Below are 26,264 nucleotides of genomic sequence, written 5' to 3' on the forward strand. Positions count from 1 at the left end.
ACTGGACAGCTACAAAAGAAGGATAGTATTAAATTCGAGGTCTTGGTGGATTACATTCTTAGTGTGAAAGCAAGGTTCCTAAAAAAAGGCTCTGTACCCAAGACTGGACAGCTGCAAGAGAAGGATACTATTAGATTTGTGGTCCCAGTGGATTATATTCTCAGCATGAAAGGAAAAAAGATGAGTTATGAGTATCTTTTCTTTACATAATCATTCATAAGTGCGCCTCCCATTTCTCTGTATCGTTGTCCTACATGTACATTGGGCATACATTATATGGAGTAAGCTATTCTTGTTTTTCCTTAATTTTTCTGATTTATGCATCTCCACCATTCACCACAGGGCAATGTCGCATCAGATCCATTTCTCAGAGCTCAACCCCATGAACATGGACGTGGTTCTCAGGTTATGACCCATCACACAGCAAATGTTTAAACTTGTGGCAGCACTGGACAAAGGGTCCTGGTGATGGGTCCTCAGCATTCCAGCCATTGCAATGTCCCAGCGGTCATGTGATTGCAAGTGAGATTCTTTCTGATTACGACCTTACATATCAGCAGAAGAATCCTATTGCTACCTATCCTTGTATTCAGTTCTCTCTCCTTAGAAGACCAGGTGTTCAGGTTCCATATATCCTTCAGAAAGCCCCAGGCTGCTCAGTCTGTTTATTGAATGTTTGCAATAAGTTGCCCTGCTGAATTTTCACTGTACCTTGGATCGCCTTGTAGATATTCTTCAGATGTTTCCATGTTAGATGCAGAACAGGAGATCTCCCTTTCTTTGCTTCCAGTGATGTAAATATTTCTAATATTACTGGGACACAATGGGACACAATGGGACACAATGAGAAGAGATTGGGACTATTTGGAAATTGGTTGTAATTCCAGAGTCTCCTGTACCCCAGTTGAAAATCTGTACAGACCAATTTGAGAGAGATTCTAAATTAGGACCACAAAGAGCGGGCAGCAACAAGCGTAGTCATTTTCTCTTTATTTCTGCTGCTGGGGACATGTTGTTGCAATATGCCTCCTCATTAAGAGGCACACCCCACGTCTTCCGGTTTCCTTGTCTTCGGCGTCGGCGGCGCTCTTTGAAGCTCCGCCAGCCCCGCCGCCTGTAGAGCCGCTTCGAAACGAAGAAGCGGCTCGAAAACTTCTAGATCCTAAAGGATTGAAGAAGAGAGATCGCAGGGCACTGGTTGAGCCCCTGTGACCCCCCAGGGAAGTTTCTGGGGAGAGAACAGGCGTGGCTCCCTTCCAGCCTGCTGAAACTCCGGGCGACGTGGGACGATTCTGCTTTTGCAGAACAAGCCGGCTGCAGGAAACTTAAAGCAAAAGAACCGGCTTTAATAAACAGCGAAACTACCTGAATCCTGAAATTTGGAAACGCAAGTATCAGCACTTTATTGACTTTCAATTTGAGAAATGCGAGTGAGTGAAAGTGCTTTGAAAAGAAAAAAATATGGCGCCTAGCCTCAGAGTTAACGAGCCAGTGAATGTGGATTGGTGAAGTTATCTTGTTTTGTTACAAAGTTTCCAAGTTGTTACAAAGTTGCCCTGCTTGTTAAAAGAGAAACAATAATTTCTCCCTTTTTAATACTGGACTTTGCTTTATTCCAGTCTTTATTTGATTAAATCTGGGGGACTTTTTTAGAAGTTTTTGTGCAGGAGGGAAAGGAAAAGGAACCTCCCTTTTCAGAAAAACTAGATCACGAGCCAGGATGGCTTCAAAGAAGCAGGAAGGGAAGGCGTCAGGGGGGGGATCCCCCACACACAAACATGAAAAGCAACCTCCCCCTGCTCAACAGTTACAAACTCAGAAAAAAGAATTTGATGTGGGAGATTTAAAAGAATTTATTTCTAAAACTTTGGATGACAAATTTCAAAAATCCCAACAGGAGATAGATGATAAACTTCAAAAATCACATCAGGAATTTATGCAGGAAATTAATGAAGTTAAAGACATGGTGAATCAGAATCAAAAAAAGGTGACCAAAAAAATATCAGAAGTGGCGTCTGGCCTGGTAGAATTTATTGGGAAAGTTGATTTTAAAGTTGAAGAATTTAAATCAGAAGTTAATGTCAAGATGAAAGACAATGATTATAAAATTGATGAAGTTGACAATAAAATGCAGAGAATTGAAGATGAGATTGTTATGATACAATTCCGGGCGATGGAATTTGCTATACGGCTTCGGGGAATTCGAGAGGAGGAGAGACAGGACTTGAGACAAGTTTGCTCTGAAGCCTTGGCTAAGATTTTACAAGCTAGTCCTGATTTGGTATTTCACAAAATAGATAAAATTTACAGAGTCAACTCTTGGGTGGCCAGACAAAGACAACTGCCTAGAGATGTGGTGATATATTTCACTGATAGAGAAATTAGAAATCATATCCTGCAAAAATCTTTTCATACTTCTGTACAAGTGGGGGGTTCACGACTTGAAATTTTTAAAGAATTACCTCCTAAAATGCTGAAAGCTAGAAAAGAATTTGGTTTTCTTGTTAAGGAATTGAAAAATTTACAGATACCCTTCCGGTGGGATGCACCAGCTGGGATAATTTTTAGATACAAGGGAGAAGGATATCGGTTGAATACCGTGGAGAAGGCACAACATTTTTATAGTACTATACTTAAGGAAAGAACTCCATCTCCACGTACATCTACAGTTTTGGAGATTAAGGAGAGTGAAGAGAGGCAATTGGAAGAACAGTCTAAGCAGGAATTAGAAACAGTGCAAGGTGCAGAAGGAGTTTTTTTGAGTGAGCCCTTGCTGGATTCTTCTCCAATTTTGGATTTGATTCAGTTGGCTGAAGTGAAAGATCAACGTATAACTAGAGCTCAATCTAAGCTATTTAAACAACAGCAACAACAACAACAGGAAAGACAAGACAAGAAGGCAGTTAAGAGTACCGTACAAGAGAGTGGCGCTATGGGAGGAGCGAGATCGAAGCTTTCGGGGGAACTTCAAAGATATTGCTCCGCGCTCCAGAAAGAGGCCGATGACCTTTAAGTGTCTATCTTGGAATGTCAATGGGTTGAATTCAGCACAGAAAAGGAAGAAAATATTTACATATTTGAAACAATTTAATAATGATATAATATGTTTACAAGAAACGCATATAACTACTCAAGATCAAAAATATTTGATAAACTCAAAATTAGGAGTACATTTTATATCTTCGACTTCGCAGAAAAAGAATGGTGTGGTTATTTATGTAAATAAAAAATTAACAGCGAAAGTTATAGAAGCAGATCAAGATGGTAGGTTTGTAGCAATTGAATTGCTTACAGCAAATGGACCAATTCTTTTGATTGGAATTTATGCTCCCAACCAACAACAGGATTATTTTTATAAGATATTACATACTAAAATATTGCAATGGGACTATAGATCTATTTTAATTATGGGAGACTGGAATGGAGTAATTGATTCTAAATTAGATAAAAAGAGCTTGGCAAAGTCTAGAATTAGACTACCACAGACTTTTTTTGATATGAAAGAAGATATGGAATTAAAAGATGTTTGGAGAATACATAATTCAAATGTATTGGATTACACTTTTTTTTCTGATAGACATAGATCTTTTTCTAGGATTGACTTTATCCTGTTGTCAAATGATCTACTTGTTAAGACCAAAAGAACAAAGATTTTTCCAAGAACCTTGACTGACCATAGCCCTGTATGGATAGAAATTGAGATGGATAAGGTTGAGAGACGCTCTTGGAGATTAAATGAGAACTTGTTTAGATATGAAAAAAATATAATAGAACTTAAAAAGCATTTGAAAGAATTTTTTGAAATAAATTTGAATAAAGGTACTCCAATTGAAATTGTTTGGGATGCAAGTAAAGCTTATATGAGAGGGGTACTTATCTATATGAACTCTAAACACAGACAGTTCCGACAAAAGAAAAGAATCGAGTTGGAAATGGAAATAAAGAATAAAGAACAGCTACTTATTAAAAACCCAACAGATGAAAGAATTCGAGGTGCTATAAAACTTTTGAAAGACCAATTTCAAATGCTTATGGCGGAACAAGTTGCAACAAGCCTACAATATGCGAAGCATAATACATTTTGCAACGCTAACAAACCGGGCAGATGGTTGGCTTACACATTGAGGAAAAAACAAAGTATACGGACTATTGATAGTATTGATATTGGCGGGAAAGAAATCTTTCAACAAAAATTAATTAAAGAAGCTTTTGTGGATTATTATACTAAATTATATGCTAAAGAAGAGGTGCAGAATGGACTTATAGAAAAATATTTAAATGATAAGAGAATTACAAAAATTACTGATCAACAAAAGGAAAGAATGAATTATCCCATAACAGAGGAGGAGATAACAGCAGCAATTAAACAGTTAAAAACAGCCAAAGCTCCTGGCACGGATGGTCTGACTGCAGTGTATTATAAAACTTTGCAAGCTGAAATGGTGGGACAACTTAGAGACTTATTTTGTAACATTCAACAAGGGGGTAAAATACCCCCATCTTGGACAACTGCTTATATATCTTTGATACCAAAAGAACAAGTTGGTCCTAAAAAACCAGAGAATTATAGACCAATATCTCTTTTGAATACAGACTATAAAATTTATGCGAAGGTATTAGCCAACAGATTGATGCCAGTAATTCAAAAGGTGATTCATGAGGATCAAGCGGGATTTATTGAAGGCAGATATATGAAGGACAATGTAAGGCAAGTAATAGACTTATTGGAATATCTTGATAAGAATAAACAGATTCCTGCAGTGCTGGCTTTTTTGGACGCAGAGAAGGCCTTTGATAGAGTGGATTGGAATTTTCTATTAAAGACTTTAAAAAAGATGGACTTTGGGGACCAATTTATACAGGCAATCTCAGCAATTTATCAAGAGCAAAAGGCACAGATTATTATTAATGGAAGTTTGACGACAGAGTTTAAAATTGAAAAAGGAACAAGACAGGGATGTCCGTTGTCCCCACTTTTATTTATTTTAACATTGGAAGTCTTGTTAAACACAATACGGGATTCTAAAATTTTGAAAGGCATAATGATAAGGCAAGAGGATTACAGAATAAAGGCATTTGCAGATGATCTGGTGGTTACCCTATCACAACCAATGGAATCAATAATCTTGATGAATGACATTATACAAGACTATGGTAGAGTTTCAGGTTTTAGACTGAATTCAAAAAAGACCAAAATGATAGTTAAAAATATGACACAAGATCGTAAATATGAGCTTGAAAGGAGGGCAGGTTTTGAAATTGTACCTAAGGTAAAATATCTTGGAGTTCAGGTTGCAGAATCAAATTTGAAATTGTTTCAAAATAATTATGAGGTGTTGTGGCGAGAGGTTCAGAAAGATATGGAGACCTGGAAAAAGCTGCAACTGTCTTTACTTGGAAGAATAGCAGCAGTTAAGATGAATATTTTGCCAAGACTTCTGTTTTTGTTTCAAATGATTCCGGTGCTTAAAAGTGATAAACAATTGAAAGTTTGGCAGTCTGGTGTGAATAAGTTTGTCTGGAACGAGAAGAAGCCGAGAGTGAAACTGAAAATTATGCAAGATGTTCCAGAAAGAGGAGGCCTTAAACTCCCAAACCTACAGTTATATTATGATGCTGCAGCTTTAACTTTAACAAGTGATTGGTTTGGAAGTAAAAAGACTGGAATACTAAACGCAGAAAGTTTTGATCTCGAATTTGGATGGCATGCTTATTTATTTTATGACGACAAAGTAGATAAAGTATTTAAAAGCCATATACTTAGAGACTCCTTGATGAGAGTTTGGAAGAAGCACCGACTCAAATGGGATTACAAAATACCGCTATGGCTGGATCTTGGTCATACTTTGTGGAATACAAATATAATGTCACTCGGGGGGTTTTTATACAAAGAGGTTCTTTTTACAGATGCGGGCAGATGGCAGCTGAAGACATTACAGACACTGTTGGATGAAGGACTTAATCTAACTTGGTTACAATATAATCAATTACAATTGAGATGGAAAGAGGACCAAAAAACTGGTATTATGTTGCATGAGGAAGAATTGGTTAGACATATAAAAGAGAAAGGTCCAATGCATATTAAAAGGCTTTATAATGTTTTGCTAGAAAGGGATTCAGAAACCGAATTAGTTAAAGATTGTATGATTAAGTGGGCACAAAATTTTGAAGAACCAGTGATGTTGGAAACATGGGAAAAAATTTGGGTTCAGAATGTTAAATTTACACAGTCGCAGAATCTGAGGGAAAATTTCTATAAAATGTTTTATAGATGGCATTTAGATCCCAAAAAGTTGTCATGTATGTACCCTAATGTTCAGCCAAAATGTTGGAGATGCGAATGTTTGGATGCTACGTATTATCATGTTTGGTGGACCTGTAGGAAAGTTAAGGCTTTTTGGATAAAAATTTGGTGGGTCATGCAGAATGTTTTGAAGAAAAAAATTCAGTTTTCTCCACAACTGTTTTTATTGGGTATAGTTAAGGGTTTTACATTGGGTGAAACAAAATTGATATTGTATATGATAACGGCAGCAAGACTGTTGATAGGTAAATACTGGAAGAATGAAGCTTTGCCCACTATCGAGGAATGGACTGTGAAGATGGCCAGTTTTGCAGAGATGGCGAAGATTTCAGCGTATTTAAAAGATTGTTCACAAGAGACTTATGAATGGGAATGGAAAAGGTGGATAGAATATGTTCAGAACAAATATCAAACTAGAAAGTATCAAATAGCTTTTATTTGAAAATAATGTATTAGAAATATTTTAATGCAAAGGGATAAAGAGGAAAAATTTTATAGGGGGAGGGACGGGTTCAGGCTTATATATTAGTGTCATTAGTTATGAGTAAGTAATAGGGAAGTCTGGGGGGGGAGGGTTAGGGAGGGTTAGGGAGGATGGGAAGTTTGGGGCGGGAGGTGGGGGGTGAAAAAGGGGGTGAAAATGTAATTGTAAAACTTTTGCAATAAAAAAAAAAAAGAAAAAAGAAAAAAAAAAAAAAAAGAGGCACACCCCACATCTGGTCCATTGGAAAGCCAAACTATCTGAAGCCTTCCTTTCTGGGAGAAGATAGGGACAAAGCAAAATACAGACCACTGGGGAAGCAGGGATTTTTGGGGGGTGGGGGGTGGGCAAGTTCTTTCAATCAGGATTTAGTCAGACCGGGGACAGAAACAACATTCCTTGTATAGTTGATGACCTTTGACACGACTTTGTTTGGGATAATTTCCTCTTTTCTAGTACTGATGTACTAATTCATTAGCTTTGGATACTATCCATCATTGTTATCCTTTGGATCACCTGCAAAATTTGGGGACTGTTTTACGGTAGTTTTACTCTTTTCTTAGCAGTTGCAGTCAGAGGGGAATTTGATCAATGCTCTGCACAGGTTACCTGTAATTTTCTGAGTGGAAATCCAAGGGCTGGTTTTGTCTAATAGAGCCCCGTGGCTGGCACAACAGTATCTTCTGGACCACCTTCTCCAACCTGGATTGACATCTCCAATACATAGATCATAATCAGAGTAATCCCAGATTTCTATGAAATAAATGGGACTGAAGGGAGATTAGGAGATGATGTCTTTCCATCACAGCACCAATCCTAGGGAAATCTCAATCCCTTTGGAGAGAAGATGGCTTCCCCTATCTAGCTCATCCTTTCAGAAAGTGGTAAAACTTAACTTTTCCATTCTTGAATGGCACCTTGCTATTAAATGAACTTGTGAGTTGTTGGGGAATTATCATAGAATTGCTGTTTTTCAGAAAACTGTTTTTAAGATAGTAAATTGTACAGTGTTTCTTTGTTTAGCATGGCTTTTTAATGAAATTTACTATAGATGTTTTTCCCCCTTTTCTACATAGAAAGAGCCTTGGTGGTGCAGTGGACTAAAGTGCTGTTAAAGTAGCACTTAGCTGCCAGCTGCCTGCAATTACTGCGAGTTCAAATCTCACCAGGCTCAAGGTTGACTCAGCCTTCCATCCTTCCGAGGTAGGTAAAATGAGGACCCAGATTGTGGGGGCAATAAACTGACTTTGTATAAAAAAGAACACCGCTTGGGGGGGCCAAAAGTCCTACTAAGCAGGTATATACAAAAGTATGAAGGCTATTGCTTAACGCACTGTAAGCCGCCCTGAGTCTCCGGAGAAGGGTGGCATATAAATCGAACTAATAAATAAATAAATAAATAAATAAATAAATAAATAAATAGCAAGATGGAATGACATAGAGAACATACACAAAATAAATGACACTCTTAAATCACATTTTATTTCATTTCATTTAGATTTATTTGCTGCTCATCTTGTTTTGAACATTTGCTTTCTTCTAGTAAGCATTCAGGTACATCTAGGTTATTTGTCATTCTCTAAACACTAGCATAATGACAGCGAAGACCATGAATTTTATAATTGTGCACAGATGGTACTGCAATTCTTATCAACGACACGTTTGAGGTCCACTTTCTGTTTATCACTTACTTTATCCCATCGTCTTGCAAAGTCACACAATTTGATTTGAAGACGATTTTCCTCAACTGACCCTTTTGAGATAGAAAAAACACATAACAATGGTGTCAATATGTAACTGATAAGATTTGTTCACAGTAACTTGTCAAAAGTCCTTGACAATTTTCTTTTATTTGCTCTACCTTTTAAGTAGGGAATGATGTCAGTTCCAAATAAGTCAACTTTGTCCTTTTCTCAACATTTATTATTTAATTAGTGTATGGCATACAATGTCAGTTAAATCTATGAATTGGATAGACCCAATGCAGTCCTGACAGCCTAGATTGCCACCGATAATTCATTCTGTTCAATGCTATGAATGCAGTTTTCCCACTGAAGTGGTTCCCATTTATCTACTTACAATATTGTCTGCTTTCGAACTGCTGGGTGGACAGGAGCTAGGAATCTAGTGATGAGATCTTACTCTGTCTGATGGAGCTCAGCTGAAACCACTGGAGTACAGACCATTTCCTGCCAGCAGTTCCAGTGTCATGAAGCCACTGCACCACCGCATCCCCTTTCCTCGACAAATCAGTAATCTTTTAAAGCAAGCTTCATATCTCTGTGGGAACTGACAATGCCTCACTGACACTGGCTTATCCCTCCAAAAATGGGATGAAAAGTGACCAAGAAATAATATAGACTAGATTAGGAATAATGATAATGATGAAAATATTGGTTTGGAATGTGCCATCCTCTTTAATTTATATATGTATTAATTGTTCTGTTACCAGATAATTGGTATTCTCTACCTGAAATTAAGTATTCTTCTCCTATGAGACGGCCTCTGTGTAGATATCCGCAGTGAGACTGTGATTCTGGGCTGTAGAGAACTCGTGCATTTTTTACAAGCTTTGGACCTTTGAACACCTTCAGAAAAAATAATAATTCTGTATATGATAAGGACTAGAGCAGGTCAGGAGAATTTGTCATGAGAGGAACAATGTCCACTTGCTCTTCATCATATGTTTCAGGAAGATGAGAGGTTTACCTGGACGGGCTGAATACTAAATATATTTATGTTCATATACGAAGGAGAGGCAGGATCCCGCTTGACACCCGTAAATTGGGTCCTCATCACTGCAGAGAGAGAGAGAAAGAGAGGGAGGGAGGGAGAGAGGGAAAGAGTGAGAGAGTTTTTCCAGTAAGAGGTTTAAATGCAGTTTTCTCAATACAAAGCCAACTAGATGGTGCTGGATTCTGCACAAAGGCTTCTGAAATAAATAATATGTTCGGCTTTCATGCCATAGTAATGATTTTGCTGCAACTGGAAGGATTAATGCTGGCAGCAAAACCTCCAAAGTAGACGAGTAGAGAGTACTAAAAGATGGGAGAAAAACATTTATTTTTAAAACTCACCGAAGTCATGTGTGCAACATGCATCCCGGAGAGTTATTTGGTTACATTTGCAGGCCTCTGTGAGATCTCCCAAGAACATGAGGACAAGGAAGCTGGCTAGGGAGAATCCATGTGATTTTGTAGTATCCATTTCTTACTGTTTATGAAGCCACTCACTTAGGATGGAGGAGGTGTTTTCTTTGAGTAGCAGTCTTTCTGGAAGAGCGTTGAGTGAGAAACAGCAGTTGAGGATTAAAGGCAAAGTTTGAAATGGTCCTAGAATTAGTCTTAGATCAGGACGATTCAATTCCTGAAATATAAGAATGGGTGATGGGTGCTCCATCCTGTGAGACAAAGTGAGATTTAAAGCTTTGTCCCTGTGGGAATCACTCTCCACAGGACCAAAGCCTTAGCAGAGCCCGAACACCATGTCTGAGTTGTAGAGAAGAAAAGTGTGGCAAGTTAGGCTCAAAGACACATCAACTCTCAAAAAAATCAGAGGTTTCTAGAGAGTCCCCTTCTAAGGGGAGATGGGTCTGAGATATGAAGGAATACCTTTAGGATGAGAATTATGGTCTTGATACAGGTGTTTTATTTTTGTAAGTTTCAAATCAGCCATCCCTTCCGGTGTCTGCATTTTCAACTCCCTGCATTTTCTTGATAACCTTTTCCAGAAATGTTTTTGCTATTGACTTCTTCTTAGAGCTTGCTTGCTTGCTTGCTTGATTTGTTTGCTTTATTTATTTAGTGTCCAGATCAAATCTTAAACAGCCAAAATGAGGCTCCCTTTTCTGTTTTATTGTTAGCCAGAAACAAATCACTTTTGGGGCACTCTAATTGGTAGTAATTGACAGACCAACAAGTGGGCCAGGATGTCCTCTTCCGACATTCGCGCTGTGTGTTGTTATCCTGCAGCAACCCGCACTTTATATTGGTCTCATATTTAGGCACTTCCACCCTCTGCCTATTCGATGTCCTCCAAGTAACATAGGGGAGTTCAAATCCCTCAGCCACGTTCTCTTCTGGGATTATTTCTTGTTCTGTAAATTCTCTCCTCCATCTTCTAATTTATTTTTGGTCCTGCACTGGGTTAAAAGTGCCCTGCCCACCATCACACCTCCGCTGCTTAAATAAACAGGGCCAAAACCAATGTCTGCAGAGTGGGTGGCTGAGCACCACATACTGGATATAATTTGTCAGTTTCCTGACAAAGTTATTCCTCATGCTAACTTTAGCCTTAGTATTCAGGCAATGCTGTTTAAATAAAATGCTGTATTCGATTCTCTTTCCATGCAACTCAACCCCCGCACCACAATTTCAGGGATGAAAAGCATACACTTGGGTCTTGCATAGTTTGGGCTGCAGATGATTGACAATATATAACATCGTCCTAATTTTTGAGGTGCTACAGTGAGTCTTCCACCTAACTCATCGAAACCTGATCCTTCTGTAGCCACTGCTATATCATCTGCATAAATAAATAATCTTCTATTGTCAGAGACCTGTTGATCATTTGTATATACTGTATGTGATACAACATCAGAAACAATACACTTCCTTTCCTAGGCTTAACTAGAAGTTTTTAACCTACAGCCTTGCCCACTATACCAAACGGTCTCTCCTAGAGGGTTGGCTTCAAAAGAAATGGGCTCTTTTTTCCTCACCGTATTCTCTGTTACTCCTGGGTTCTTCTCCAGAGGCAAACTTTGTTCCCCAGCATATTGTGCTGGTATTTAAAGCTTCCCCTCACTCCTTCTCCCAAATTTTCTCTTGCCTTTATGTTCATAGTGCTCATTCAAACTAGCCACACTCGATTTCTCAAAGAACTGGCAGCATAATATGTTCCCATTTGATTTGCTGAATAGATTAGATTTCTGGAAGACAGGTTTGGATACAGCGTATCTTATGTTAATGTAATGTTAACACTGACCATAAAAATCAGCCATTTGTGTCTCTAGACTCTTCACGGTCTAATGGGGGGGGGGAATAAATACCTCTCCTGGAGAGAAGTTCCCTAAGTCTGAAAACTGAAGACTAAACCTCTGGTCCCGGTGACTAACCCAGATTGGATCTTGAAACATTATCACGGGACACATGTATTCTCCTTCATTCAAAAAAGTAACTATCTAAGACTTTAGCAAACTTCAGGACATAGAGATTGTGTCTGCTAAACCTATTGGTTTATTAATAGATGAGCAATTACGCTTTAATCCCAAATCATATGAGAAATGGAAGTTGTGGAATAAGCAGATTTGAAAATAAAAGATGGTTTGCTAGAAATCTTGGGTTAAGTAAGAGATCAAAATCAGTTGATTTAAAAAATTTTAACACTTTGTGAGATTCTGTGTTGAATAATATCTATAATCTTTGCTTGGCTGTATATGCAGTAGAACCATATGCATTGAACAGTGTGTCCCAGAACTTCTAATAGCCTCCTGGAACTTTAGGAGCCTTAAGAAATGCAATGCTTGAAACAACAATTCATTTTTTATAAAAAAAATTGAAAAATAAAATGGAAGTATTATTTATTTATCTGAATTGCGGAATGAAGAATTATAATACCTAGTTTTGGAGTGTCAATTAGTCCAAGTGGCAGCACTGGACAAAGGGTCCTGGTGATGGGTCCTCAGCATTCCAGCCATTGCAATGTCCCAGTGATCATGTGATTGCAAGTGAGATTCATTCTGATTACGACCTTACATATCAGCAGAAGAATCCTATTGCTACCTATCCTTGTATTCAGTTCTCTCTCCTTAGAAGACCAGGTGTTCATGTTCCATAAATCCTTCAGAAAGCTCCAGACTGCTCAGTCTGTTTTTGAATGTTTGCAATAAATTGCCCTGATGAATTTTCACTGTACCTTGGATCGCCTTGTAGATATTCTTCAGATGTTTCCATGTTAGATACAGAAGAGGAGATCTCTCTTTCTTTGCTTCCAGTGATGTAAATATTTCTAATATTACTGGGATAGGATGAGAAGAGATTGGGAGAATTTGGAAGTGGATTGTGGTCCCAGAGTCTCCTGTACCCCAATTGAAAACCTATAAAGACCAGTTTGAGAGTTTTTGTAAAGTAGGACCACCAGATCTGGGCAAAGAGTAGGCAGCAACAAGCAGTTGTCATTTTCTCTTTATTTCTGCTGCTGAGACATGTTAAATCCAGAAAATAGTGAATGACTCTGTGTGGGTTGGAGCACCACCTGCAACATGGAAGAGGCTTCAAGAGGCTTCCGTGCTTTCCGCCGTGCCCTCAAGACCCTGATGTTCCTACAGGCGGGGCTAAACATATTAACATGTGAATGATTTTTTAAATGTTATCTAATTCTGGGTTTTATTTAATTGACCAAACTAAGTAATAATTTTAATTAGCAATTTTATGATGTTCGTGTGTCTATATTTTTCTTGACTGTACACCGCCTTGAGTCCTACGGGAAAAAGGCGGTATCGAAATATAATAAATAAATAAATAAATAAATAAATAAATAAATAAATGATTAAATGATTAAATGATTAAATAATTAAATAATTAAATAATTAAATAATTAAATAATTAAATAATTAAATAATTACATAAATATGCCCCCTATTAAGAGGCACTCCACACATCTGGTCTATTGGAGGGCCAAACCATCTGAAGCCTTCCTCTCTGGGAGAAGATAGTGACAAGGCATTTGCTTAATTTTCTGAGTGGAAATCCAAGGGCTGGTTTTGTCTAATAGACACCCATGTGGTTGGCACAACAGTATCTTCAGAACCACGTTCTCCAACCCGGATTGACATTTCCAATACATAGATCATAATCAGAGTAATCCCAGATTTCTACGAAATAAATGGGTCTGAAGCAGTGGTGGGTTTCAAAAATTTTTATTACCGGTTCTGTGGTTGTGGCTTGGTGGGCGTGGCAGGGGAAGGATACTGTAAAATCTCCATTCCCACCCCACTCCAGGGGAAGGTTTTTGCAAAATCCCCATTTCCTCCCAATCAGTAGGGAGAGTATAGATGGGGGGCAGGTCCAGTCAGAATTTTTACTACCGGTTCTCTGAACTACTCAAAATTTCTGCTACCGGTTCTCCAGAACTGGTCAGAACCTGCTGAAACCCACCTCTGGACTGAAGGGAGATTAGGAGATTATGTCTTTCCATCACAGCACCAATCCTAGGGAAATCCCAATCCCTTTGGAGAGAAGATGGCTTCTCTAGCTCATCCTTTCAGAAAGGGGGAAAACTGAGCTTTTCCATTCTTGAATGGCACCTTGGTATTAAATGAACTTGTGAGTTGTTGGGGGAATTATCATAGAATTGCTGAATTTCAGAAAACTATTTTTAATAATAAATTGTACAGTGTTTATTTGTTTACCATGGCTTATCAATGATATTTACTGTGGATGACATGGAGAATATACACATCTGAATAATAACTGACACTTTTAAATCACATTTTATTTAATTTCATTTATTAGATTTATTTGCTGCTCATCTTGTTTTGAACATTTGCTTTCTTGTAACAAGCATTCAGGTACATCTAGTTCATTTCTCATTCTCTAAGCACTAGCATAATGACAGCGAAGGCCATGAAGTTTATGACTTAGGTCAGGAGTCACTGCAGCCCTTATAACCTCCACCTTTCAGGATTTTTTTCTGTTCAGAAGTTACTTTATCCCATGGTTCTGCAAAGCTGCACATTGAGATTTTAAAACGATTGTCAGAAATTGATCCTTTTGAAATAGAAAAGGTAGAAAAAGATGGTGTCAACAAGTAACTGTAAGGATTTATTCACAACCCTAACCCTAACCCTAATCAGAACCCGAACCCTAACCATTGGTATTTGGCCCACATTTTAAGTAGGGAATGTTTCAGTTCCATATAAGCCAACTTTCTCCTTTTCTCAGCAAATCTATAGTCTTTCAAAGCGAACTTTATATCTCTAAGGAACTGGCAATACAGTATCTCACTGACATTGGTTTATCCCTCCAAAAATGGGATGGAAGTTGACCAAGTAGTACCATAGAGCAGATTAGTAAAAATGATAATGTTGAAAGAAATGTTTTGCAATGTGCCATCCTTTTTAATTTAGATGTATCTAAATTATCTATCATCTGCACCTCTATAACTGTCTGGTTTGGTTCTGCAACCCAACAAGACAGACACAGACTTCAGAGGATAATTAGAACTGTAGAAAAAAACAATTACTACCAACCTGCCTTCCATTGATAACCTGTGTACTGCATGAGTCAAAAAGAGGGCTGTAAAAATATTTACAGACCCCTCACATCCTGAACATAAACTGTTTCAACTTCTACCCTCAAAATGGTTCTATAGAGCACTGCACACCAGAACAACTAGACACAAGAACAGTTTTTTCCCGAACACCATCACTCTGCTAAACAAATAATTCCCTCAACACTGTCAAACTATTCACTAAGTCTGCATTACGATTAATCTTCTCATCATTCCTATCATCCATCTCCTCTCTTATGACTGTATGACTGTAAACTTGTTGCTGGTATCCTTAGGATTTATATTGACTGTTTCCTAATATGATTTGATTGCTTATTTGTTCCCTATGACTATCATTAAGTGTTGTATCTTATGATTCTTGACGAATGTATCTTTTCTTTTATGTACACCGAGAGCGTATGTACCAAGACAAATTCCTTGTGTGTCCAATCACACTTGGCCAATAAAGAATTCTATTCTGATCGACTTCCGGTGGCACCACAGGCGCCGAGGACGCTCTTTTCTTGAGCGCCAGCCCCGCGATCTCGTAAAGCCACTAGAACAGCGCAAATCAGCTGTCTAGCGGCTTGGAAACTTTCTCCCCGGGAAAAGGGGAGGAAGAGAGCAGACGGGCATAGGTAGAGCTTCCCAAGGAGCCCCAGGAACAATTCTGAGGCTCGAAGGGCGAGAGTTCCCTGGAAGCCCGACAAAGCTCCGGATCCAGGACATTTCTGCTTTATGCAGAAGAAGACGCCGCGACCACCCCTGCAAACAACGTTTGGAATAAACGTCATTCGGAAGCAGGCTGAGCAAACTCAGGAGAGATTAGATCTGCAAGTACTGAACTTTAACTCCAAATGTGTATTACTTCCCTCTGACTTATTAAGGGGAGAAAGTGAAACCAAGATGGCAATTGAGCTTTAATGGGGCGTGAAAGCAAAAGTTAAAAAGGAAGTTTCTTTTAGTGTTGGCAGCCCCTGTTCAAAATTAGAGATTTGTGCTTTAAAAAGAAGGAGAAGATCAAAGATTACAGCAGTGATTTTTTTTTAAAAAAAAGGATTGATATTATTTAAAGACTGATTTCTGGATTTGGTGGATTTATTGTTCTGGCAGCTGATTAAATTTAAATTGGAAACTAAAAATGGCTTCAAAACAAATTAAGGCTTTTGTCCCCAAAAGTGCTGGGACTTCACCAGCTCAAACGTCCAGATTGCAATCTCTCTCTGTTCCAATGGAACCAACAATATTAACATTTGAAATGTTGCAGGAAGCCCTCAAAACACAAGCCTCTGTTACAGAAAAAAAAATTGCTTCAATGTTTCAGGAGCAAACTCGAGAGGTTGCTGAAGAGATAGCTCAAGTCAAAGAGACTATTCAAAAATGAAACCAAGAAATTAGAGAAGATATTATCATAGCAGTACAAGGATTGGCAGGACATATTGAAGCAATAGATGAAAAACTGGAAGAAATTAAGCAGTCTAATGAGAACTTGGAAAATAAAATGGGGGAGGTCCAGGACAAGATGGAAAGAGCAGAGGCTGATGTGATAATGATACAATATAGAGACATGGAATTTGCTCTGAGAATAAGAGACCTCAAGGAAAATAAGCAAGAGAATTTGAGAGAGATCTTTTCAGAAGCATTTGCACAGATAATGGGAGATCAAAAAGCAAATTTTGAATGGCAAATTGACAAAATTTATCGTGTCAATTCATGGGTGGCCAGACAGAAACATCTACCAAGAGACATTGTAGTTTATTTTACAACAAGGAGACTACGCAATGAAATCCTACAAGTTACTTTTAAAAATAAACTTCAAGTGCAGGGGCAGGAGGTTTTAACACTGAAAGAAATTCCTCCCAAAATGTTGAGAGCCAGAAAGGATTATGCCTTTCTGGTGGAAGAATTGAGATACCATCAGATATAGTATAGATGGGAAGTTCCAGCTGATCTAGTGGTGAATTATTCAGGAGAAAGATACCGTCTCAATTCAGTGTGGAAGGCAAGAGATTTCTATACCAATGTATTAAAGGCTGAATGCCCACAGCCCCAGGAAGCTAGAAGGAAGACGGAAATAGAGGGGGTAAGAAAGGGGGAGAAAGAAGAATTGTTGGCACAGGCCCAAAAGGGTGATTTGATTATTCAAGAAGAATTAATACAATTTTCGACTACTGTTCAAACTTTGGAGATAGAAGAACCTAAGGATCGAAGACAGACTCGAGTGGCAGCAAAGCGTCAAGAAGAATTAAGAGTGCAGCAACTTCAAATGATTCAAGATACTACAAAACCAGAAGCAGTGGGAGGAGCAAGGCCAAAAAGTAAAATGCATGGAGAGTTCCAGCATATGCTCCAAATGCTTCAGGGGGCCAAGAATGGCAACTAGATTTTTGACCTGGAATGTTAATGGCCTAAATTCACCACAAAAGAGGAGAAAAATATTTCATTATTTGAAACAGTTTAAAAATGATGTAATTTGTTTACAAGAGACTCATATTAGAAGTAAAGATCAAAAGTACTTAATAAATGCAAGGTTAGGTATACATTTTGTTGCATCTGCTCCCGAGAAGAAGAATGGTATAGTTATATACCTAAAAAAAGACTTAATTGCCAAATTAATTGAAGCAGATGATCAAGGACGATTTATAGCAATTGAACTTTTAATAAAAGGAGAAAAAATACTTTTAATTGGAGTCTACACACCGAACCAACAACAAGAAAAATTTTATAAGCTTTTACATTCCAAGTTACTACAATGGGATTATAAATCATGTATTTTATTGGGTGATTGGAATGGAGTTTTGGACACTAAAAAAGATAAGAAGCGGCTCTTGCAGAACATTTCAACGCGTGCCAGATTGCCAAAATCGTTTTTGAAATGATGGAGGATATGGAGCTGAGAGATATCTGGAGAGAGAGAAACCCTGAAGAAAAAGACTTTACCTTTTTCTCTGATAGACATCAATTTTTCTCCAGGATTGATTTTATATTAATTACAAATGATCTTTTTTCCAGGGTGAAGAAGACGAAGATTTTTTAACGGATCATAATCCAGTTTGGATGGAATTAGAGTATGGAAGGGGTTCTAAGAGGTCTTGGAGGTTAAATGAAAATCTGTTTAGATATGAGGAAAATGTAAAAGAATGTAAAAAATTTATGAAAGAATTCTTTATTATAAATATGCATAAGGGTACATCTATGGAAATGGCTTGGGATGCAAGTAAAGCATATATGAGAGGCATTTTGATATATTTGAATAATAAATATAGACGCAAACAGGGGAAAAAAAGGAAGGATTTAGAAGAGGAAATTAGAAAAAAAGAACAAGCTTTGATATTGAATCCAGCAGATAAGAAAATAAAAGAAGCAATTAATTTATTGAGAGGGCAATTTAATATGTTAATGGCGGATCAGCTCGCAACTAATTTGCAATATGCTAAACATAATATTTTTTGTAATGCTAATAAACCAGGGAGGTGGTTAGCATATTTGTTAAGGAAAAAACAAAAGTCACAGACTATAGAGAAAATAGAATATAAAGGTAAAGAGGTTTATCAGCAAAATATGATTAAAAAAGCATTTTTAGAATTTTATACAAGGTTGTATGCTAGTGATAAAATTCAAGGTACAGATATAGATAGATATTTACAGAAAGGGAATATTCCTATAATTACAAAAGAGCAAAGGGAGGGTTTAAATCAACCAATAACCACTGAGGAGATTATGTTGCAATTAAGCAGTTGAAAGTGGGTAAAGCTCTTGGGACGGATGGCTTGACAGCTGCTTATTATAAACATTTCCAGTTAGAAATGGTGGGACCACTTAAAGAATTATTTACTAATATACAATCTGGAGGAGATGTACCCCCATCTTGGAGGACAGCTTATATTTCTCTGATTCCAAAGGAGGAGCAAGACCACACCCAGCCAAAAAATTATAGGCCCATATCACTCTTAAATACAGATTACAAGATTTTTGCTAAAATATTAGCAAATAAGTTAATGACAGTCATGCAACAAATGATTCATAACGATCAAACTGGTTTTATAAATGGTAGACAAATGAAGAGTAATGTAAGGCAAATTGTTAACCTATTGGAGTATTTGGGGAAGAACAACCAGATCCCTGCGGTGCTGATATTTCTTGATGCGGAGAAAGCATTTGATCGATTGAATTGGCAATTTTTATTGAAAATAATAGAAAAGATGCAGTTTGGAGAACATTTCATAAAATCTATTAAGGCAATATATCAGAAACAAACAGCACAAATAATAATTAATGGTAGTTTAACAGATACTTTTAATATAGAAAAAGGAACAAGACAAGGATGCCCTTTGTCTCAATTATTGTTTATCTTGACTTTGGAATTTTTGTTAAGTAAGATACGTGGGTCGGACAAAATAAGTGGAATTAAGATTAGGCATTATGACTATAGATTATGAGCATTCGCAGATGACTTGGTTGTTACTTTAACCCAACCATTACAGTCGGTTGTAGGTCTAATGGATATAATTAATCAATATGGACAAATATCTGGGTTTAAAATAAATGCAGGAAAAATGAAGATAATAACTAGAAATATGACTATAAATCAAAAAGAAGAATTAGAAAGACTAACAGGATTTGAAATTGTAAAAAAAGTTAAGTATTTAGGAGTCTATATTATGACATCAAATGCAAAATTATTTAAGTATAATTATGATCCGTTGTGGCAAAAAATACAGAGAGAGATGGAAAACTGGAAAAAATTACAATTATCCTTGTTAGGAAGAATAGCAGCAGTAAAAATGAATGTTTTGCCTAAGTTTTTGTTTCTTTTTCAAATGATACCAATACTTAAAAAAGATGAGAATTTGAAGATATGGCAGAAGGGTATTAATAATTTTGTTTGGGCAGAGAAGAGACCGAGAATAAAACAAAAAATAATGCAGGATATACATGAAAGAGGAGGTCTCAAAATGCCTAACTTAAGACTATATTATGAGGCAGCTGTCCTATCAGCAATGAGTGATTGGATGAATTTAACAGAAGAAAGAATATTGAATATTGAGGGATATGATTTGGTTTACGGGTGGCATGCTTATTTATTATATGATAAGAAAGTGGACAAGACTTTTAAAAGTCATATATTAAGGAATGCTCTATTGCGTGTCTGGAAAAAGTATAAGTATAAACTAAACGAGAAGTTACTATTGTGAGCAATACCCAGACACGTGATAGAAAATATAAGTGTAGAGCAAAGGCAGGATGTGATTACATATACAGAGCTTCTTAACAAGGAAAGAGGTATACTACAATTAAAATCTTTGAATCAATTAAGAGAAGAAAGGACAATTCGAGCATGGTTTCAATATGTACAGTTGCAAGCTAGATGGAGAGAAGATCAGAAAATTGGTTTTCTGCAAAATGAGGAGAATCTGGTAAAACAGATTAGAGATCAAAGTCAAATGCACATAAAAAGGTTGTATAATGCGTTGGTAGAAATAGATTCAGAAACGGAGTTAGTTAAGGACTGTATGATAAAGTGGGCACAAAATATTGAAGAACTAATAATGATGGAAACATGGGAAAAAATATGGGTTAGAAATATGAAGTTTACGCAAACCCAAAATTTAAGAGAGAATTTTTATAAAATGTTTTATAGATGGCATCTGGATCCTAAAAAGTTAGCCTGTATGTATCCAAGTGTGCAACCTAAGTGTTGGAGATATGAATGTGATGATGCCACGTATTATCATATATGGTGGACATGTAAAAAAATTAAGGCATTTTGGATAAAAATATGGTGGATTATTCAAAATATTCTCAAAAAGAAGATAAAATTTACTCCACAGTTCTTTTTGTTAGGCATAATTACAGATTGTACTGTTATAGAGACTAAGTTGATTTTAAATTTAATAACAGCAGCCAGACTCTTGGTGGCACAGTACTGGAAGAAGGAAGACTTGCCTACTATTGAAGAATGGACACTAAAAGTAGTGAATTTAGCAGAGATGGCCAAAATCTCAGCGTATTTGAAGGACCATTCAAATGAAAGATATATATTGGAATGGAGAAGATGGATTGACTATATTCAAAACAAATATCGGACTAAAAAGTTTCAAATAGCTTATGAATGAAACCTATATATATATATATATATATATATATATATATATATATATATATATATATATATATATGTATGTATGTATGTATGTATGTATGTATGTATGTATGTATGTGTGTGTATATATATATATATATATATATGTATGTATGTATGTGTGTGTGTATATATATATATATATATATATATATATAAATATATATATATATATGAATATGTTTAGTTAGTTGAAAGGGGAGTTAAAGAGCAAGAGGGAGTTTGGAGATCACAGAAAGTTAGCTTTTTTTAGCTTATGTTTGTTATGCTATACCCTGTTTTTACTCTGGGAAGTCCAGGGGGTGGGTGGCGGGGGGGAGGGGGGTTAGAGAGAGAGGGGGGATGGGGGTGGGAGAGGGGAAAATTGTTGTAATGATTGTTAAAACTTTTTAAATAAAAAAAGAATTCTATTCTATTCTATTCTATTCTATTCTATTCTATTCTATTCTATTCTATTCTATTCTATTCTATTCTATTCTATTCATTGATTATTACTAGATAATTGGTATTCTCTACCTGAAAATAGGTATTCTTCTCCTTTGAGAGAGCCTTTGTGTACATATCCACAGAAATCATCTGAGACTGGGCTGTAGAGAAACTGTGTCATTCGTAGTTTCTTTGGACCCTTGTATGCCTTCAGAAAGAAAGATAATTCAGTGTATGATAAGGACAAGACTAGGTCAGGAGAATTTGTCATGAGAGGAATAATATCGCTTCACAAAATAATGTTTCAGGAGGAGGAGAGGCTTACCTCAATGGGCTGAATAGTATAGACATTTTTGGGTGAATATGATGGAGATTCAGGATCTGGCATGACACTCATAAATTTGGCCCTCATCACTGGAGAGACACACACAGAGATTTTCTAGTAGGAGGTACTTGCAGATTCTCAGTAAAGACAAACTCAATGGTGCTGGTTAGTCTTATTCAACAAAAGCTTCTGATATACATGTTTGGCATTCATGCCATAGGAATGATTTTGCTGCAATTGGAAGGATTAATGCTGGCAGCAAAACCTACAAAGTAAGGAAGTGGGGAGCAGTAAGAGATGGAAGAGAGAAAAACATTCATTTTCAAAACTCACCAAACGTAGCTTTGTCACATGCTTTCTGGAGAGATAATTGTGCACAGCTGCAGGCATCTGTGAGATCTCCCAAGAACAGGAGAACCAGGAAGCTGGCTAGGAAAAATCCATGTGATTCTGTAGAATCCATATCTTGCTCTTCATGAAGCCATTCGCTTAAGGCAGAGGTTTTATTTATTTATTTATTTATTTATTTTTGTCAAGAATCTATAAGATTACAGAGAAAAGTATAAACATGATTATGAATATATGAAATGTATAAACATGATTAACAATACATGAAATGGATACAAATAAAAAGGAGCTTTCTTTCCGTAGCAGTCTTTCTGGAAGTGTGTTGAGTGAGAGAGCATCCAAGGTGGAGTAAAGGCAAATTGTGACTCCTAGTTCAAAATGTTCTAGAATGGACTGCTCCCAGCAAAGAGATCAGTGGGATGTTTTGTGGGATGGGAAGACAAGGCAGACTCCAAAATCAGAAAAGGATGATTCAAAAATAGAAATATACGCAAGGATCATGGGGGCTTCATCCTGTGGATGAAGATTTAAAGCGTTCTTGTGTGACTCACTCTTCACGAAACGAAGACTTAGCAGGGCCAAGATACCTAGTTGTAGAGAAAAAAAGAGGCTGTAAGATGCATCAACAGTCAACAAACTGAGCTGTTTCTATGCCAGCCCAGGAAAGACAGTCACCTTCTAAGGGGAGACGTGGCTGAGGCAAGAAGGAAGATGTTAGGATTAGAACTATTGTCTGGTGTTTTATTTTTATAAGCGTCAAATCAAACATCCTTGCTGGTGTCTCCATTTTCAACTCCATGTATTTTCTTGATAACCTTTTTCAGAAATGTTTTGCTATTGACTTTTTCCTGGGGCTGAAAGTGAGTGAATGACTTGTGGTCACCAGCTATTTTTTTTTTAATGAAATAGTTATATATATATATATATATATATATATATATATATATATATATATATATATATATATATATATATATATATATATACACACACACACACACACACACACACACACACACACACACACACACATATATATATATATATATATATAATTTATAAGTATAAACTAAACAGAACAATGAAACGTATAAAACATAAAAACATATAAACATCCATTTCAATACATGTCCAGTTTGTCGCAACTATAATATACATTTCTCTTTATATTTTGACTCTTCCTTATTTGGTCATTCCCTTTTGTCTATCTACTATTGATCTTTGTTGACCTATGTCTGTTCTTTGTTTCCATCATATTATATTTGGTCATTTTATTTACTTCCTATTGCTTCATCTCTTTCCTATCTTTCAACAACTATACCACTTTTCCCATACTAAGTAAAAGTCATGTTCTTCCCTATTTTGTAATTCCTTTGTGAGTCTATCTAATTCCGCACATTCCATAATTTTATTGATTACTTTATCTGGTGTTGGTATATCACTACTCTTCCAGTGTTGCGCATATAGTATTTGTGCTGCTGTTATCATATGTATAATTAAATAGGTTATTTCTTTTTCATAGTATCCATTCACTATGCCTAATAAGAAGCTTTCTGGTCTTAGTTCTATCTTTTGGTGTGTTATTTCCTCTATTTGTATTTTGATCCTTTGCCAATATTGTTTCGCCATTGGGCAGGTCCACCACATATGGTAATAGGTGCCTTTGTGGTGGTTGCATTTCCAACATGTTGATGGCATGCCGGGGAACATTCTTGCCAATCTGGCTGGTCACCAGCTAGTTTTTATGCTTCACTAGAACTCTTACATTTCTAATCTGGTGCCTTGCCACTACATCATACTGGCTTTCCTAGGGAGTTTGTTACAAAAGAAAGTGACTGTTGTTTCCTCACCTTATTCTCTGTTATTCCTGGCTCCTTCTCCAGAGGCAAACTTTGTTTCCCAGTGTACCCTGCTGATATTTAAAGCTTCCCCTCACATCTTCCCCCAGATTTTCTCTTGCCTTGATGTTCATAGTTGCCATTCAAACTAGCCACACATGATTTCTCAAAGAACTGGCAGCATAATACGTCCCCGTTTGGTTTGCTGAGATTAGATTAGATTTCTGGAAGACAGATTTGGACACAGCGTATCTTATGTTAATGTTATGTTAAACTGACCATAAAAATCAATGTATTTCTTATCTAGTTGTTTAATTTTTTTATGCGAACTCTAGCTCTAGAATTTCCTCTTGAGACAGAGAGAACAATATCTCAGGTAATCCTGAGATGTCATGTCTGTCATTTTTGTTTTGGAAAGGCTGTACAGAAGCTGATTTCTTGGTCATTGGTGGCCATAACACCCTGAGGTAGCCATGGGATATCTTTGGAATTTCAGGCTTCCTGAACTTTTTTGCCTTTTATCCTCCATTTCTATACAGCTGCAGATCCCTAGCAGTTTCTGGCATCAGTTCTTCTCTTCAGTAATGGACTTCTTCTAATGAGTGTGTTTGGGGGGGAGAGGTGAAATCCATTTTTTTCCACTACCAGTTCTGTGGGCGTGGTTTGGTGGGCGTGGCAGGGGAAGGATATTGCAAAATCTCCATTCCCACCCCACTCTGGGGCCACCCAGAGGTGGTATTTGCCGGTTCTCTGAACTACTCAAAATTTCTGCTACCGGTTCTCCAGAACCTGTGAGAACCTGCTAGATTTCACCACTGGTGGGGTGGGAAATACCTGTCCAAGACTTTTGCAAACTTCAGGATATAGGGAACTTGGCTGCCAAACCTATTTGTTTATTGATAGATAAGCAGTTACGCTTTAATTCCAAATCATACAAGAAACTGAAATTGCTAAATAATCAATTTGAAAATAACAGGGAAGATATTTTACTCAAACTCTTGAGATCAAAATCAGTTGGTTTCAAATGTTTAAATGCTTTGAGAAATTCTGGGTTGACTATCTACAATATTTGCTTGGCAATACGTACTGCTGAAACATCAGAATTAAACAGTATGGCCCAGATGTTTTAACAGCCTCCTGAGTCCTGCAACTTTAGGAGCTTTAAGAAATGCAGTGCTTGAACCAACAATTCATCTTTATAAAAAATTAAAAAGTTAAATTGAAGTATTAGTTATATATCTGAATTGCAGAATGAGGAATCGAATTTTGGAGAGTCAATGGGTCCAAGTGTTAAGATATGTCAAATATACTCATGATCTAAACATGACATTAACTCCACCGAAAGTATTATTTTGTTTATTGGACCCCCTGAAAGAAAATTTAAAGAGACAATCAATTTTTTTATGCTGGTGTGTAAGAAATTTCATGGACCTTGAACTCAGAGAATGTGGTCTTTCCCACCTATGGCTATGCTGTTTTGATTTCAAATTATTATGCATGCCAGAACAACTTTGGAAAGAGTGGGTTCTTTGATTATATTCTTAAAATGTGGAGCTTGTCATCTCATGAAGTGCTCTGGTTTTATTGAACCTGAGGCACAACAATAACATATTATACAATTTAGTATTATACTATATTATACAAAGCAGCTTACCATCTTGATTTTAAGGAAGGATCCAATATATGAGTCTGTTGTGTGTTTTTGATAATATTCTATGTTCCAAAAATGAAAATATGAAAGAAAATATTTTTACATGGTCTAGATTGAATGAAAAGCTTAAGGATCGAATTAGTTTTTATATTACTTTCTATGTTTATTACATCTCTTTTTCTGTTAATGTTTTTGGTCAACTTTTAAAATCGCTGTGGGTGGGTGTGAGTGTGCACACACACAATTATAATCACTATCATTTTCTTTCCCCGTTGGCATTGTACTTTTTGGTATTTCACTATTAAATAAAGTTACTATAGGTTCATCTGGTTTATCTCCTTTTTATTTCCTTTTAATGCTGCTAGATTCTGCAGGTCTGAGCAAAACTCTCAACACCCACGTTGTTCAGATGTTTTCATTTCTTTTCCTATTTTCTTGTTACCATAGTAGCTCTTAAACTGCTTATATAGAGGGTGTA

General features: G+C 36.8%; 2 protein-coding genes across 2 annotated transcripts; both read right to left on the reverse strand.

The window, feature by feature from the left end:
• Nucleotides 1-8,401: 8,401 nt before the first annotated feature.
• LOC139310845 (metalloproteinase inhibitor 1-like) lies at nucleotides 8,402-9,992 on the reverse strand. The gene is made up of 4 exons (XM_070935076.1): nucleotides 9,863-9,992; nucleotides 9,495-9,583; nucleotides 9,256-9,373; nucleotides 8,402-8,538 (listed from the first exon to the last, which is right to left on the reverse strand). Exons 1-4 carry the CDS (start codon nucleotides 9,990-9,992, stop codon nucleotides 8,402-8,404), a joined length of 474 nt encoding a protein of 157 aa, XP_070791177.1.
• Nucleotides 9,993-14,322: 4,330 nt separating this feature from the next.
• Nucleotides 14,323-22,541, reverse strand: LOC139310846 (metalloproteinase inhibitor 1-like). Its single transcript, XM_070935077.1, has 4 exons — nucleotides 22,283-22,541; nucleotides 21,950-22,038; nucleotides 21,715-21,832; nucleotides 14,323-14,554 (listed from the first exon to the last, which is right to left on the reverse strand). Exons 1-4 carry the CDS (start codon nucleotides 22,410-22,412, stop codon nucleotides 14,430-14,432), a joined length of 462 nt encoding a protein of 153 aa, XP_070791178.1. The 5' UTR covers nucleotides 22,413-22,541; the 3' UTR covers nucleotides 14,323-14,429.
• Nucleotides 22,542-26,264: the final 3,723 nt, after the last annotated feature.

Source organism: Pituophis catenifer, unplaced genomic scaffold, assembly GCF_029215685.1.
Source record: "Pituophis catenifer annectens isolate HBS135680 unplaced genomic scaffold, rPitCat1.0.hap2 SCAF_2, whole genome shotgun sequence".
NCBI lineage: Eukaryota > Metazoa > Chordata > Lepidosauria > Squamata > Colubridae > Pituophis > Pituophis catenifer.